The sequence below is a fragment of the Medicago truncatula genome, chromosome 2, assembly GCF_003473485.1.
Source record: "Medicago truncatula cultivar Jemalong A17 chromosome 2, MtrunA17r5.0-ANR, whole genome shotgun sequence".
Classification (NCBI taxonomy): domain Eukaryota; kingdom Viridiplantae; phylum Streptophyta; class Magnoliopsida; order Fabales; family Fabaceae; genus Medicago; species Medicago truncatula.
Genome location: NC_053043.1, coordinates 9,530,555 through 9,547,968, shown reverse-complemented (window position 1 = coordinate 9,547,968; position 17,414 = coordinate 9,530,555). Strand labels below are relative to the sequence as shown.

Sequence of the window (17,414 nt, the reverse complement as noted above, 5' to 3'; positions counted from 1 at the left end):
TCCATCGATTCTTCTCGGTTATTCTCCGTTCTCTCTTTCCATCTCTATTTTTTTGTATGCTAATTCAAAGAGACAATCTTTATTTTCTATCAATCATAAGTTTCTTCTTAAGTTACATCATAGGTTTCATCTCTGTTTTTTCCTCTGTTTCATCTTAAGTTTTCTCTTTGTTTTTTGAGGACTTAAAGGATCCGAACAAACCACCCGCATAAACCGCCACCCAAAGCAACTGACACCGAAGTTAACCACACGCTTAAACGAACGGAAATGGATGGTATAATCTCACCCACGGTTGCCTTCGGATTGGGGTTTTCACTCGAAAGGAGACCATGGTCGATCGATGTCCAGCCATATGTTATACCATGATTAAGACTTGATCCCGTTTCCTAAGAAAGCAATTTCCCCCCTGAAATGTAATGATGTGGGGATCTGTCTAGTAAGATTAGAGATAGGTGGTGGTGAATCTCCAAGAACTGCGGTTGTTGTCGCAGTGGTTTGCGGTGCTCCGGTGAGGAGAAGAGCAAGCTTCGTCGCTAGAGGAAAATGATGCATGCAGGCACTACACGTTAGCACTCCAACGCTCAAGTGTATGAAAGATATGGTTTATGTGCAAAAATTAGGTGAATGAAAGTGTACCCGAGCGTGACGTGGAGTCATGCTTATATAGCATGAGGTCGTTAGAGATCACCTGAACGATGTTGCAACCGACAGAACTGATGATTGTCATTTGTCTTTGCCCGACGATGTTGCAAGTAAAGGAGTTCGATGGTGGCATGCAAGAGAGCGCCACGGTTTTAAGTCGTACATATTTTAACAGTGTCCAAGTCATCGTTCATTATATTTATCATGAGCTTGTGTTGTGCACATTATTATTTTCATTATTTGTTTTAAATTTAAATAATTAATTCATCCTTAAAATCACAACAAGTTTTGATTTTAGTTCCTAAAAAAACAAGATATTTTCGTTTTTCCAAAATAAATTGTTTCCATTTTGGTCTATAATGGCCCTATTTATGTTCATCTTCATCTTAAAGTCAATATAACAATCGTGTTTAAAATATGGCCAATTTAATAATAATAATAATAATCACATTTAATAAAGATTATTACTTGAACAATTTTTGACTCCATGTCAAATAATTTTACCTTTATTTTGGTTTTTTGAGAGCTTATAAGCTATCCCAACATGGTAAGGTTGATAAGAACTAACACAAGGGAAGAAGGTAAAAAACTCAATTTTCACATTCCCAATTCACCAAAACAAAATAAAAAAACTTTCATTCAGTTTCCCTTCTCCCTCTGTCGAATCATCCCCATTTCAACTCTCTAAAACCCTTATTTTTCAATTTTCTTCGTTTTCTCCCTCAAAATCCAAAATCTCATCTTTCTAAACTCAAAATTGTCATTGCAAAGCAAGCATCATCTTCTCAATCTGCACCGCATCCAATTCCCAAGATCGTCGTTCAGAGCATTCACGCTAGGAGAGTGATGATGACAGTACACGGTTCGTGCTTTCCATCTTAACTATTCATTCTCATTTTTATCACCCCCTAAGTATCATGCATGTGTCTGACACCGCGACACGCCGAGAATCTGAAGTAGTCCTGACAAATTAGTCCCTCAGTTATACTGAGTTAGGGTTTAGATTAATTTGTCTCCGGTATGAAAATGTCAGGACTATTTGTGTTTTAGTTTTGTCATGGACTAAATTGACCAACATGAAGATTGTGAAGGTCAAAACGAGTCTTCACTCTTTTTTTTTTAATGGAACTTTAGTCTAGTTGAGTCAAAGAGGTTGGAATAGGGATACCATTTTATCACATTTAGATTAAATTTAGGGATTTGGTTTTAGGAATTTTTTGTTCGAGTTCAGTGCGTAAATTAAAAAACTGTTATTTTTAGTCTCTAATATCGTTTTATTGGGCTACATTGCATGATTATACCGGGTCATGTATGACGTCAGAGACTAAAAACAACCGTGACCGAATCCAAACAAAATAACTTATAGGGACTAGAAGAAAAAAAAAAAACTATAATTGCAGAGACTACAATCATATTTAAACCTTATAAACTTTCATTTGTATGTTTCGAGATTATACGATCTAAACTGATGTGATCAAATTCACACTGTACATTTTATACTAAGGACTTATGTTTGCTTATCTTTTGCCATTTTCTTTTGAATTTTTTCCTTAATGTATGTATATTTTCAATTTTTCATTAATTTACTGATTCTGTCCTGTATCTGATGTTACAAATCGGCGTTATGGGGTTGTTCATGTCTTTACAGTGTAAGTTGAAAATCTAACCTTTGAGCTTTGTATGATACTATGATTCATTATTTAGGCAAACTAAGGCCAATTAAATTTTAATCTTTTGTTTTTTTGGACATGTAGCCTAGCTGGTTGGCCAATCGTGTCTGCCAACCCTAAAAAATCGACTTGTTGCATTTTCCCGCTCAACCACTATAACTGAGAAAGGTACATTATCGCTCATCTTTCTCTCTTATATCTCTTTGGTCTGGATTTCTACACCTCATACAATATATTAGTTGTTTGTTGTTCCTTTCTTTTAAGTCAAAATGATAATTGTGAAGACTATAGTGTTTATTCTCTTGTTACTTGAGTGTAGTGGAGTTGAGGATGTTGTGTTGGATGTGTGGTAAGATTAGACGGGATATGATTAGAAATGACAACATTAGAGAGAAAGTTGGGGTAACACTTATAGTAGAAAAATGGTGGAAAATAGGCTTAGGTGGTTTAGGCATGTAGAGAGAAGACAAGTAGATTCTGTAGTAAGAAAAGTATATCAGATGGAGGATAGTCAAACTACTAGAGGCAAAGGAAGACCTTGAAAAACTATAAGATAAACTATTAAGAAAGATCTAGTGATTAATGAGTTGGATCAAGATATGGTTTATGATAGAACATTAGGGTGTAATTTGATACATGTAGCCGACTCCACTTAGTGGGATGAGGCTTGGTTGTTGTTGTTGTATCTATTAGCATAAACAATTGCGAGTCTGATTGGGAGAGCTTATGAAAACAACTAATGACATGTCCATAAGTAGATTTCAACTTATTTTCATAAGCTTTCTAGGATAGCTTATGAAAACAGTTTATAGCTTGTATGAAAACACGTTGACTTTATTTTATCGTTTGTTTAAAAAGTATATATATTATATATGATAAGCACTAAATTAAGTTCTTTATCCAAACAAGGGCTTACACTAGTAAAAAATTCTAATTTACAAACACTATTCAACAGTAAATCATTCAAGTTCTGAACTAGTTATATACTAGTATCTTTTTTCCAGTTAATAAGTAATAAAGAATGAAGGAGACATTGAACTTGTGAAGGAGGATAGTAATGGCAGTAGGAGTTCTTGGATGATTGGTAACAAGTGTTTTTGTGTGTGTTGGACTTTTTTAGCTTGGAAGGTTTAGTAAAAGGGAGTCCAAGTTCTGAAAGATCTCAGCCTGCATAATCATGTAGTAAGGCACATCTTGTTGATAAAAGGTACTGTTTTGTGATAATTTTAATGAGGGTATTTTGTTGAAGCTGTTTTTGAATCATGGATGAAAAAACATAGCAAACAAACTAAGTCACACTGTCTAGAGGGGAGAGGAAGTCCTAATCAGTAACCTACTAGTAAAATGGAGTGCCTTAATTTCGAGGGTTTAAAAAACACAACAAAAATCACTTATTTAAACTATGAAATCTTACAAAATATAACTATAGGAAGGGCGATATACTAGCCTAGTGATAAGCTACTTGTTTTTTCTATTAAATTCTTTAAGAAAGGCCTAAAAGACGAGATTGCTAGTAGAGTTAAGATGTCTGTAAAAAAGGCTAAGGAACAACCTTACTTTGTTGTCTGTCTGAGGGAGGAATTAGATGTCCTTGCTAAATTGTGGTGCTTGAAATTGTTAACTTCAAGTGAGCTGAAAGTTCGCTTGTAAGCCTGTTCTCTGTTTTTTATGATATTCATCCATGTCACAGTTTATTATATTCTTTGCGGCGAGCTTTTAACTCACGGTCCCACCCCGATGCATAACCGTCACTAGTATGGTTGCAGGGTTGAATTTTTTAACTTTTGTGTGGGCTTTGGTGGGCGCTTCAAAGCAAATTTCCCGTCGTTTATTCAGGAAACACACTAATAATGAAAGAAATATTTTTATTTTGACTAATTTATTCGTAAAGGAACATCTTTTAACCAATTGACTAATAATAACATTTTTATATGTATGAAGATTTGTACAGTAAATACACAATTAATGTATTAATTTTCTTCAAAATATTATCTGCAAGATAATTAAGAGACACACTGCTAATTAAATGCATGAGTTAAATATGGAAATGGTCTTTGCAATAGTTTACTTGAATTTTAGTCATGTAATTCCAAATCCTTTCAATTTGACACTAATTTCTAATCACTTTTAATTTGATACCTCGGTCCATTTTGTCGCAGAAGTGGCACAAATTTGATGACGTGTCACTGATGCATGTGATTAATACATGTCGACTCATAGTTTCATTATGAAATGACAAAAATCCCATTAGCTCTCAAAAAACAATAATTCATAAATTCAAAACCTAGAAAATGCAAGCAATCCCACAATCTTCATCTTCAACCCCATAAACAACAAGAAAAGGAAATGTGTTCTCATCATGTCAGCAACTACGAACACCCATGACCTAGACTCCTCCGGACACAACCACCCAATATGACAGAACCACAATAATCGACCAACTCAACCCATCCATCACCACTAAATTTATGGGTCTGTGTTTGTGTGAACCTGTATTGGTGGATGAGTTTCTTGATTTTGGGTTTAATTTATGGATTTTGACTTAATTTTAGCAGAAACAAAAAAAAAAAGATTTAGATTTTTAAGTAACTGGTTAATACAGTTAAAATAATTATTTAATGTGACTAGGCATGTTATAAGCCATGTCAGCAGTAGCACATCCTTAAATTTGTGGCACTTCAGCAAAAAAATAGATTAAGGGACCAAATTAAAAGTGATTAGAAATTGCGATGCCAAATTCCTAGAACTTGGAATTACAACGAGTTCAAGTGAGTCATATTTACATAGACCATTTGCATATATTTTTTTAACACATGAATAAATTACACGCCAAAGTTATAAAATTTGGAATACTAGAGAAAAACATTTTTTTCCACTAGTTAATTCTTGAAATATTATTTAAAACAATTTAGAACATTATGGTGTAGTTTAATTCATGTAGCCGACCCCACTTAATGAGATGATACTTGGTTGTTGCTGTTGGATCGACTAATGTAATAAATTTATATTTTGTTATTATATTATTATTAATGATATTAAATTATATTTAGTTGTTAATTTTGTTAAATTGATACTTCCTCAATTTCAAAATACATGTCGCATTTTTACAATGTACATTATATAACTTACTTTGACCGCATTTTTTAACTAATATATAAATCAAATATTAACATGTAAAATGTTGTTCGATTTGTCTCGATAAATATTTATCGAAACACGTTGATTTTGCACATGTACTGTATAAATCCGCAGATAAAGAACAAGTTAAAAAATTGTCGTTTAGAAACACAAAGGATGTTGTGATTTGTTACTTGTAGTGGAAAAAATGAATATAAATAATTTGACTTTTGCTATTAAAGTCTTTTGGACCAAATAATAATCACATTTATTACAATACCATGTTATGTAAAAATGAATATAAATAATTTGAATTTGGCCACTAATTCTTTTTGGACAATAATAATAACATTTATTATATAAATAATTTGACTTTTTCTACTAAATTTTTGCAGACAAAATAATAGTCTCAATTACCTTTTGTTTTTTTAGTCATAAATCTTCAGTTCCCAGTCGAAAGGATCCCTAGTAATCCGGAGTTCGGTAGGAGGTAAGTGAAGTCTGGCGAAGAATTGTTCCCACCCACCGAGCATCGAATTCAGGTTGTCCTCAATAAACTCTTGAGCTCAATCACTTGGAATCCCAATTATCACAATACGCTGTTTTTTGTGGAAAATGAATATAATTTATTTGACATTGTTTTTGTTGAAAAATTAATTTGACTTTTGCTAATAAGCATTTTTAGACAAAATAATAATCACATTTATTTGAAAAATTAATTTGACTTTTGCTAATAATCACATTTATTACAAAAACGTTAAGTGTCAATCACTTGAATTGGTAAACTGTTCACAGAACGGTTATTTTGGGATGCAGAAGTAGGGGGATGTTCATGAACCTTGTCATGCAGATCTTAAGCCAAAAAAATTTAACCAATTTTCTTTTTAGTCAAATTAATTAATTAAATAAACAAAAAAAAAAAATCTTATCATCTACATTCTACATTCCATGCCTCATTTCATTTGGATGCCTTTTTACATACAAATGCTAATTGATTATGTGTGGCTCCACACTTCTCCAATCTGCAGTGATAGGTACGATTTCTTGTAACAAATTCAGTTTATGATATTAAATTTTCAAAAAAAATCCTTACAATTCTAATGCTCCATTTTTATGAATAACCATATTGTTATTTCACATCTGAAGATTGTAATTTATAGATCCAGTTTTAATTTAATCATCTTCATTTTGCTTGATTGTTATTCACCATATTTTGTTATAGACTTGTAGCAGCGTTTATATTTTTAGCCTGCCATCATATGAATGAATGTCCATAGATCATAATATCATATAATCTATCTTGATTCAAAATTATTTTTTGTTTGTTTGGATTATTATGATAGTCTAAAATTCACTCTCTGTTGGTATAATGATCAGAAAAGTATCAAATTTGTTGAGGATAAACACTTATTTTTGTTGTGTATCATAAAAGGTGATAAAAAAGTTGGGGGTGCAAATAGAAGAGAGGTTACAAAGGTGAGTGAGCATGGAAGAACATCCAGAGAGAGTAGAACTAAGGAGATTGCAGAGGGAGCAAGAGAGGGAGAGAAGGCGCATACGCGACAGACAAAGGAGACAAGCCATGACTGAAGAACAACGAGAAAGACACCTTGCACGCCGCCGCAGAAATTACCAGCTTCGAAGACAAAGAGCTGCAAATGCTAATAATGTTCATGCTCCTTTCATTCCTCTTCCTCCTAGCACTCTTGCTTTTGAATCAAGTGCTGGTGAAGCTAGTACCAGTGATGAGTTTCAAGGTGTTAATCCATCTACGTTACTTGACTATAGAGCCATATCTCATGGCATTTGTATACCACATTATGGCCTCAATCAAGGTCAAGAAACACTGAATTTGGGGACACAAGTTTCTCATGAAGGTGAGAGCATTGTTACATTCAATTTTTCATAATCAATTATTTCAATTTTTTTCATTATATTAAATTTTACACGCTGATTTATTTTTCTTTTAATTTTGCAATGTAAACAATAGGATCATCATTGAACTTGGAATCTCTAGCTTATAAGCTCGATAATCCACCAAGAAGGGTGCGTCTAACTCAGCTCAGACACCTTGCAAGGAACATTGTAGGTTCGATGGTTGATTCTGCTGGTATTCACCAGGTTGCAGCTGAGTTGAAAACAAATGGAGATGGGGAAGTTTGTAATTTTGGTTAGTAATCTCTTTAGACTCAATTATATGCTAAAGTAACTATATACATAACTAAGGGTATATATGGAGTGAGTTATTTGAACTTATATATCTATTGGCATAAACATTTGTGAAATTGTTTGGGAGAATGTATGAAACAACTTATGACATTTTCATAATTTCAGCTTATGAAAATAGGTTATAGTTTATACAAAAACAGTTTGACTTTATTTTATAATTTATTATAAAAATAGCTTATACATAAGTGCTCACATGATAAACGACTGTGATATAAGCTACAAAATAAGTTATTTATCCATACAAGGCCTAAGAATAGTGGTCAGTTTCATTTTATTTATATAATCAAAAAATATTTCATTTCAAAATTATTCTCTTTTTGTTTAATTTTGTACGAAAACTTATTTTATTGAAGAGTATCTGGAGTACTATCATTAAATAAGGTGAAATTTGTAGATTATGCTTATATTTTGGTCACCAAATACGACTACATTTTCTTTCTTCTTGTATTTGAGTAGAGTAATAGTAAGTAGGGCATAGAGAGAAATGTATAAGTTGGCAGCACTTGGCATCTTTGATTATAATTAGTTTGAATGTTCTTCAAAATTTCAGGTAGCACACAAAAATCCTTGCGTTTGAATTCTGTGAAGCGTATTGCTCGATCAACGAATCCTCCAGCCAAAGAGACTGAAATTCAGAAGGACAAGGATTTGCCACCAGGAGAGATTCAGTTACTTGATAATCAAAGCTTTATGGCCACTAGTTAAGGTGAAAGTGAGAGGTTCACTCAAAGCTGCGTTACAGAATAGTTGCATAAATAAGGACTAATTTTATACATTACATGTAGAAATTAATGATACATACATGTATTTTGGGGAAATATTTTTTTGTTTTCTTTTTACATTACAAAACTACAGTAGTGTTATCCCATTGTTTTCTATTTACAATGATTTATGTGTTAACTTTGTAATCAACAAATAAAAGGGAAAACATTTTTTGAAGCCAGCGTACTAGTTTTAGTTGTCGTGTCAAGACTGAGTTTAAAAGTCTCACATTAGATGAAAAATAAGATGTTGAAGTGAAGTGGAAGACATGTATATCTTATGTTTTAAGGTTTAGGGTAGAGATTCAATGTCCAAAACTGTCAAAGAATCAAAACATAGGGGGCTGTTTTGTATTTAAATTAGTTAGGGGTCCATAACCGCAACTTTTGGAAAGATAGAGGTTTAAAAGTGCAATTAAGTCTATTTTAAAATGATAGTGAGTTGGTAATGACATTATGTGATATTTTAGAGGAAATATAAAAAAAAATGATAATTTGACCAAAAAAATTATAATATTTAGAACAAACACAGCAAATTTACATGGTATTGTGACCACATATATCTTCCACTACAACCACAATTTAAATCATGATCATCAAATACTAATCAATGATTTGTTGGCATCTCCCCTTCCTATAAATTATGAAAGATTTCAAGCAAAAAAAAAAAAAAAAAAAAAAAAAACTTCTTTGAGATAAGCAATAAATTATAATATTTGGTGTCAAGAAGAGCTCAGCTTTTAGTAAATCTTTGTTATGTAGCTATCTGTGTAGAAGATGATGGATCTTAAAATGGTATTTTTATCTTCTTTCTAGTTTTTACATAGTATGTTTTCCTAATAATTGAGAGATTAGAGGAAATGTATTTCATACTTCCAAAAAAATTAATATATCTTGCATTTTAGTCGTATCAATTATGAATCATTCTTTCAGTATTAGTTCTTCATTTCGTGTGAAATAATTTTCATCCATTTTTTAAACAGAAATTCACACCCACATTGAAGCATTTGATTTTATATTGTATGATATTAAATTTATTCGTAGATTAAGTTAACAAACAGCTTTCATAGCTCAGTTGGTTAGAGCACCCGTTTAGTAAGCGGGAGGTCTTGAGTTCAACTCTCAATGAAAGCAATTTTTCTTTTATTTTAAATCGTTCTGGTCCTGCACGCACTACTTCTGTTAATTATTGAGCTCAGTTTTTTTTTGGTTCTATGGTTTGTTGTATGATGAAGTATATATGAACACAGCCACATTTTGCTTTAGTCCTATGGTAGTATTAATATTATGGAATTACAGTGAGTACTTGAACCAAGTAGCAGGTATTTCTCATTTTAGTTGTATCATTTATGTTTGGCACACCTCTTAATAAATTTTTGGTGTATCTTTTCTACATACAGTATAACGAGTTTATCTTATCTTTTAGATGTTTTGTAAGAAATGGCAAAATTACAGCATATTGTTAGGAATAAATTCTTTCCAGTAAAAATGTCTCATGCTTTCTTCATTGAACCAATCTCCACCATTCAAACAATATCATCTTCATTTTTTCTATATTATGAAATTATACCTTTTATTTTCAAAGGTCATGGTTAAATGTCAATGGAGGATATCTTTTCCACATATCGTCATATTGTGGTAGAGCTCATTCTGTATTTTCTGACTCATGAATTAACAGGCCATTTCTTAAAGAGTTGATACTTGGTGATTTTTTTAATATTTTTTCCTATAAAGCTGAAAATTAATTAAAAAAAACTGAGAAAAATCTTACAAAGGCATTAAACTATACGAAAATGTCTATGCCATGTTACACATCCATAACCTATAATACATGCATAATTAGTACACTCAGATTGATAACCCTACATTTCTAAATGTTCACCAACCTCACAATCTAACACAACCCAAAAGCTTGTCACCTCTCTCATCTGAACTCTTTGAAATCCACATCCATCAGATGAATGAAGCTGGTTTAATCAATAACACCTTTGGATTTAGAATAAAACATTAAAACTACATTGACATGGTCAATTGAAAAAAGATTATAATCTAGATTTACTTTTAATTAGTAGTAGGATTTGGCAGACCATTTCTAAAAGACCAAGTTACAGGAGGCGGAAAACTAGGCATGCATCTGCTAAGAAATGTGTAATCATGTATGGGAGCCGCATTCAACCTTCTTAGATTCCACCACATGTCGTGCTGTTTCGACGGCAACCTGTCCATTGACATAGTGCTGCCGACATACTGGCATATAGACATCAACTCCACCGATCAACTCAACCTGTTTATCTTGTGTCTTCCTCAGGGTAAAATAAGCATTCTTCCCACATATTTCACATCGAGCATTTAACTTAGTTATAGAATCAGCAAGGGGAATTATGTCAAGGACAGAACCAAAGCTCTTCCTGCCAGTAAATACAGAAACACCATCAGTTGATAATGTAAAATTCACCATAAACTAATGATAAAATTCCTAGTAAAATAAGACTCGTTGAGGAAACAAATACAATGTTTATCAAGCAACTCAAGCCTGAGCTTGATTATGCTTGACTGGAAGGATGGAATTGCCTCTAATCAAGTCTAGGGTTGCTGATTGCATATTTGCATGGCTATCATTATCTGTTTTCCTGGAATGGAAATAAGCAGCTACCTAGAAATCGATAATCAACTTGAACCATGAAGCCCTGTGTGTTAGCTTACCCTACTCCCTATGTTACAAGAGCTAAATATATAGGTATAGCAAGAACAATTTAGCTTGCCCACAGTACTTAACTGAACGCTATCAATTGCAGCTCAAGAAAATAGTGGTCAGTTCAAACTCCGCTAAGCTTCAGCGCTGTAGCACCGCATTTTGACAACCTTTTGAACCAAGCGTATTGCGGAATGCAGAGTAATAGCGGCATTTTGACAACCTTTTGAACTAAAAGCATATTGCAGAATGCAGAGTGATAGCGATTTGATCAAATTCTGCTACGTATAGTCATTACTTTTTTTTTTTTACCAAGCGTATAGTCATTACTTGACAATCACAAACTTAGATATCAGTTCAGCTAACTCTAAATGATTTTTCTTTTAATCCCATCCAAGGTGTTCTTCCAGTTCTATTCCTAGTTTTGTATCTAATAAAAATTCATAAAGTATTCAGAATACATGAATGAATTCTGGATGCTGTGTTGTCCACTTTTTTTCCTAGAGGGACTTGCAACCATGGCCATAATCAAATAGACAATTTGTATGGCCTGGAATCAGAAGAGTTTCATTGACTTTTTTTGGGGGGTGGCTGTTTGGTACATCATCCGTCAATTAATGCTGAAAATCAACTTGCAGGCTTAGAGCTTGATATAACTCATAAAGTGGATGCAGCCCTCCCAAAAAACAAATTGGAATTATTAAAACGCCAATTATAAGTAATAATACCTCAAGTAGTCACCATCTAGCCCTGCAACTATTACAGTTTTTCCATCATGATCAGCAGCTTCACGACAGAAATCATAAAGGTCGTCAAAGAATTGAGCTTCATCAATGCCAATCACGTCCAGCTGTCATCATCTATCAGTTGTGAGAGTCAAATAAAACTGAAGGCAGAATACTAGTAAGAATTGGAAGAGGAAGAGAGAGCAAAATCGTCAATAGTCATGCATTACACAAATCAATTATGCAGGTAGTTAAACACATATTCCAAAGCTACAAAGCAGGATTAGTTAAACACATACTGCAAAACTTCAAAGCAAGATACCTGATCATAAGCATCAACTCCAAACTTCTGCTTGAATGATGATAAATTTGATAGTGCCCAACATGGTAATTTTGTACCATCATGAGTAACAATTGAATCTAATCCATATCTTGTATCCTTGCTTGATTTAATTATTGCCACATTTCTGCATCAAAGAAACATGAAATGTCAATCATATACTAAATGATAAGCTATTGCAAAACCATATTGTGGCTTTCCTGAAAGATAAACCACAATTACGGAATTCCTACACATCGAACATAAGCTCCACACACATATAGATACACCCACATAGATCATTAAATTATTCTAAGTATTATCATCCAGCATTAAGTCTGCTTGGTTCCATAAAAGATAAAAACAGTTGTTTCCAACCATAAGATATGGCTCAATTTGAAACTGAGCTCTGTGTGGCCAACATACATTACATAGTACAGGGGTTTAGGGACAAGCCAACACTTCAACACTCGAAGAAAGATTATTTCTTACTTTAAAGTGTGTAACCTCGTGTATTATTTTAAATAGTAGACTGAGAATTTTTTTATCAAGTATGTAAACATTTTATTATATTTGACATGGAGATGGTGTGTGTGTGAGTAACCTGACTCCTTGTTTTAAACAGCCAATATTTTAGAACAAGGTACTGTCAAAATTAAACAGTTGTAGATGTTACCGAAAGTACAAAAATAAAAAGTAAATTACTTCTAATAAACTACAAATTATCTCAAACATTTAGATAGTCATTCACACACGCGTTCAATTCTTTTCCCATTACAGGCAAAGAAGATAACACAACGCTAGATCATAAAATCGGAAAAGCAAGTAAAACACCAACTAGAAAGTCAACAAGCACTGACATGCATGCATGTGTGAATCTATGAATTTGATTTGGCATGTAATCTACCTATCCCGTAACGTATCACACTAATATTGATTTAAAAATCAAGATTTTCAGGAAAACAATCTTAATGAGATCCTCCAATAGGATGAGGAAATTAATCCAAGAGCCTTCACAATGGGTGATAACCAAAAACAGAAAGGATTCCCAGAAATTTGATACATAGGTGAATAAATTAAAGCGATTAATTAAACTAACTGTCTTGTATACTCACTCTAGCTCTCTTTGTAAACTCTTTCCGTCGGTTCCCTGGAAGAAAAAATTGCTAGTTGGCTATCACCCAATAGCTTGCCAAATGCAGAAACGTGCGAAGTATATGGCAAACCCAATAACGAAAAAAATTGCGTAGCATCAAAGGAACGCTATTCCCAGCAACCTGAAGAATGTGCATAGTACAGCACAATGTCCCATGTGTTTCAGCGTTCTGTTTCAAATTTACAACCTACAATTCAGCAGCTTTCATTGTAAACCAGAACATGTTTGAATCCCTGAAGAATTGTGTATAACTAGCAGGTACATTGCAAATTGGCTCAACCAAAATTTTAAGCAGCAGAAATAAATGCCCCTTGTTTTCTACTGCATAAGGTATGCATTTATCAGGTTCTACTTAAATCAGGAATATAGCCTGCATCCTTTAATATAGAGGTAATCTCTCTAATTACCCAATAAACCTCATCAGCTTGTCGGTGATATTTATCACCGTTAAAAAAGAAAGAAACCTCCTTTTGAACCTCAATCCTGCTATAACCAGGCTCCTTTGTCACCCCTGATTCCCTCAATGAAGCCCTAACTTCCTCAACATCATCCCACAAACCTGAGGAAGCATAAGCATTTGCCAAGACAACATACTTTCCAGTATTTACACGTTCAAATTCAAAATATTTCTTAGATGCAATTTTTAACAAGTCTAAGTCACCATGAATCTTACAAGCCCCAAGCAAGGCACCCCATATCACTGAGTGCTCTTTATAAGGTGACTTCAGAACAAATTCATAAGCCTCTTTTAACTTCCCAGAACGCCCTAAAAGGTCAACCATTGCAGCATAATGTTTAGCATGAGGCACCATTTCATAGTCTCTTATCATTGATTGAAAATATTTATATGCTTCATCAATCAAACCCACATGGCTACAAGCAACCAAAACTGCGAGAAAAGTAACATAATTTGGTCTAAATGATTCAGATATCATTCTATGAAAAGAATCTAAAACCTCCACAACTTGTCCGTGCTTACCATACCCAGATATCAGAGTAGTCCAAGTTATGGTATTTCTACTCAAACACTTATCGAACAGCAATCGTCCATCGCAAATACAACTGCATTTAAAATACATGTCTATTAATGCACTATTTACTACAACATTGTCCCCAATTTGACATTTCAACATTACACCATGGGCTTGCCTCCCAGGTTCTAACAACGCCAAAGTTGCACAGGCTCTGAAAACTGATGCAAAGGTATACTGATCAGGTCTCAAACTAGCCTGTCTCATCTCATAAAAAGTTTCCAATCCAACTTCTTCAAGGCCTTTTTGAACATAGCCAGCTATCATTGCATTCCATGCAAACGAGTCCTTCTCCACCAAGTTATTAAATAGAAACTGTGCAGTTTCTAGACAACCTGATTTTGCATATAGTATCAACAATTTGATCTTTAAGTATTCATTGGGAACATATCCAACAATGATCATGTGTGCGTGAATTCTTCTTCCCCTACCATAATTTTTCCAGAATATACATTCCTGCAGCATCAAGGAATAGGTTCTCGGGTGCACCGGAAATCCCGTGCGGTACAAGAGCCTAATTGCATCTTCCAATTTTCCAGATACACACAGACCTTGGAGAACCTTATCCAAATTCTGAGTATTTTTTGCAAGACTTGACCTGAAAGCTGAGAATATCTTACCATTGATGATTGCAAGTTTACAGCTAACTATAGCATTCCAAAGCAAAAGTTGTTTTTCATTCATAACTAAAATTACAAAAAAACGCAATGATTTGAGACATGGGATATCGATGCTTTTAATTTTAGAGTCTGTTCAGATTGACTTATTTGAACTTATCTACCAACATAAGTACTTGTGTGACTGTTTGAGAGAGTTTATGCAAACAACTTATTACATGTCCATAAGCTGTTTTCATCTTACTTCCATCAACTCTCCACGATAGCTTACGAACACAGCATATAGCTTATATGAAAATATTTTGAGTTTATTTTATCTACTGTTATAGAAATAGCTTATACATAAACACTTATATGATAAGCATTATATGGAATTGTTTATCAAAACAGGGCTTTACACTGGGGAAAAATTTAAAGTTGCACACACACACTATCTTTTTCAAAAACAAAAGGTTGCACGCACTATTCTAGGGCATGTTGGGATTGACTTATTTGAACTTATCTATTAGCACAAACACTTATGAGACTATTCGGGAGTCCTTATGAAAACAACTTATCACATATCCATAAAAGCATAACCTTTCAACTTATTTTCATAACCTCTCCAGGATAGCTTATGAAAACAACTTATAACTTATACGAGAACCTTATCTTTTGTTATAGAAATAGCTTATACAGAAATCACTTATGCTATAAACACTTAATTAAGTTGTTTATCCAAACAATACCTTACAATAGTAAAAATAAAACTCTAATTGCACACACTATTATTCTACTATAACTATTAAACAATAAATTCTTCAAACACATAAAATTGCACACATGATAACAAAACAAAAACACTTTAAAGGAAAGGGGTTGACCTGCCATTGCCAGACTCCGACTGAATCCGACGAATAAGCGAAGATGTTTTACCGGCGAACATGGGACCCACAATGACATGAATATCACCAGAAGTAGATGATGAAGCTTGAAAGGTTCGATTTTGAGAATTGGGAATAAAGGGTTTTGTTGAGTTGAGGCGAAGAGGGTTGGAAAATGAAGATGGGTTGTTACGGAAAAGGATTGAGAATTGAAGAGGATGTGAAAAGAGAGAGAAAGAAGAGAGTTTGGGGAAATTGCAAGATAAAGATGAAAACTTTGGGTTTAGAATTGATTTCATTGTGAAAGCAGAAATGGGTTGCGGTTGTACGAAGGAAGGAAGGAAGGAAGGAAGGAAGAGGGGTTTATGTTCAACAAGGGTTTTGCAACTATACATATCCACTTTATTTGTCTTCTTTTTTTTTAAAGAATAAATAAATAAATTGTTTCATCTAAGAATTGAACTTGAGAGTCTCTTGAATTATTTGTCATTTGATCAAGTTCATTAATCATTTGAGCTCCATAACTTCCTTTTATATTAGTATTTTATTTTTTGAAAGATTTTATAAGTATTTTATGTAGAGTATACTTGTTCAAAATGATATATAATAATTTCACTAAATCATATTATATTTAAATTATTTAATTGTTCTATAAAAAGTTACAAATTATCAGTTATTTTTAATTAATTTATTATTGAATTCCTCTATTTTTTGTTTTATCGTATGTTTTTGAATTATATTCAAGACATTATTGGATAATGAATATGGTCATCGTTTCTAAATAGGATTCAAAATTTATTTATTTGGTGTTTTAGGTTGATCCAAAGCCTATATAACCCACAATATGTAAGGCCTAGAACACAAAGGGCTAAACAAATTGCACCCTTATCCTTGGATTCTCCCCGTTCGGTAACTCCTCAACGGTTAGTAACGGTCGTCATAATAGAGAAAATTGATGAACACCACCTGAAATGGACCCTCCATCAATCTCCAACGGCACCTTTTGGCCTCTATTTGTTTTCACGACAAGGAGGCACTGAACGTGCGCTTTTTCTAACTCTCCAAATTAGAGCTTCTTGATTCCACGACAAAAACGTACATATAGATATACTAAAGGCTCAAGCAAACATGCACTTGGTGCTTCTAAAAACATATTCCACTACAATGTAAGGTACACAATTTTTCTGGTTTGATACAACTCGTTATTTTCTCTCTTACCAACTTGAATGTCAATGTGTTTGCAGTCGGAACAACAACATCGTTTGTTGTCCAACTTCGGTAGACGGAAGAATTGTTTCGCCATCACATACCAATACTCCACGACATGTGTCATTAAAAAAAGTGGCGACACCTCCCGTGCCGACAGCAGAAACGAATGAGATCTTGTACAATTTGGTCCAGGTTATGCACAACCAAATAATTCAAGTACAAAAGCTATAATTGTAGCAGGTCGTGAGCCAGCAATACACATCAACTCGATCAAACGCTACAGAGAACTCCCAACACTCAATATGTTCACATCGTCAGTAAGACACAATCCCTCGACAGTTATGCACGAGAAGAATGGACTACACTCCTGAGATATCAATGTC

General features: G+C 33.6%; 2 protein-coding genes and 1 non-coding gene across 10 annotated transcripts; 2 read left to right on the top strand and 1 right to left on the bottom strand.

Moving 5' to 3' along the window:
• The first annotated feature begins 1,238 nt into the window (after nt 1–1,238).
• LOC25486244 (uncharacterized) lies at nt 1,239–8,597 on the top strand. Of its 7 annotated transcripts, none has more exons than XM_039830371.1 (7): nt 1,239–1,504; nt 2,397–2,480; nt 3,433–3,519; nt 5,862–5,971; nt 6,862–7,306; nt 7,420–7,599; nt 8,209–8,597. In XM_039830371.1, the coding sequence occupies exons 5-7, from the start codon at nt 6,916–6,918 to the stop codon at nt 8,361–8,363; spliced, it is 726 nt and encodes a 241-aa protein (XP_039686305.1). In that variant the 5' UTR covers nt 1,239–1,504; nt 2,397–2,480; nt 3,433–3,519; nt 5,862–5,971; nt 6,862–6,915; the 3' UTR covers nt 8,364–8,597. The 7 variants fall into 7 exon arrangements, with proteins under 7 accessions (XP_039686305.1, XP_039686308.1, XP_039686306.1 ...); XM_039830374.1 differs by having other exon boundaries at nt 3,317–3,519; XM_039830372.1 differs by lacking the exon at nt 3,433–3,519.
• An 882-nt stretch (nt 8,598–9,479) lies between these two features.
• TRNAT-AGU (transfer RNA threonine (anticodon AGU)) lies at nt 9,480–9,553 on the top strand. The gene has a single exon. It is a non-coding gene; the product is annotated as a tRNA-Thr (tRNA).
• A 622-nt stretch (nt 9,554–10,175) lies between these two features.
• Nucleotides 10,176–16,209, bottom strand: LOC112418988 (thymidine kinase a). Of its 2 annotated transcripts, none has more exons than XM_024775618.2 (4): nt 15,823–16,195; nt 12,159–12,303; nt 11,840–11,961; nt 10,176–10,827 (listed from the first exon to the last, which is right to left on the bottom strand). In XM_024775618.2, exons 1-4 carry the CDS (start codon nt 16,119–16,121, stop codon nt 10,572–10,574), a joined length of 822 nt encoding a protein of 273 aa, XP_024631386.1. In that variant the 5' UTR covers nt 16,122–16,195; the 3' UTR covers nt 10,176–10,571. The 2 variants fall into 2 exon arrangements, 1 of the variants encoding a protein (XP_024631386.1); XR_003008982.2 differs by lacking the exon at nt 10,176–10,827 and adding an exon at nt 13,271–14,940 and having other exon boundaries at nt 11,839–11,971; nt 15,823–16,209.
• Nucleotides 16,210–17,414: the final 1,205 nt, after the last annotated feature.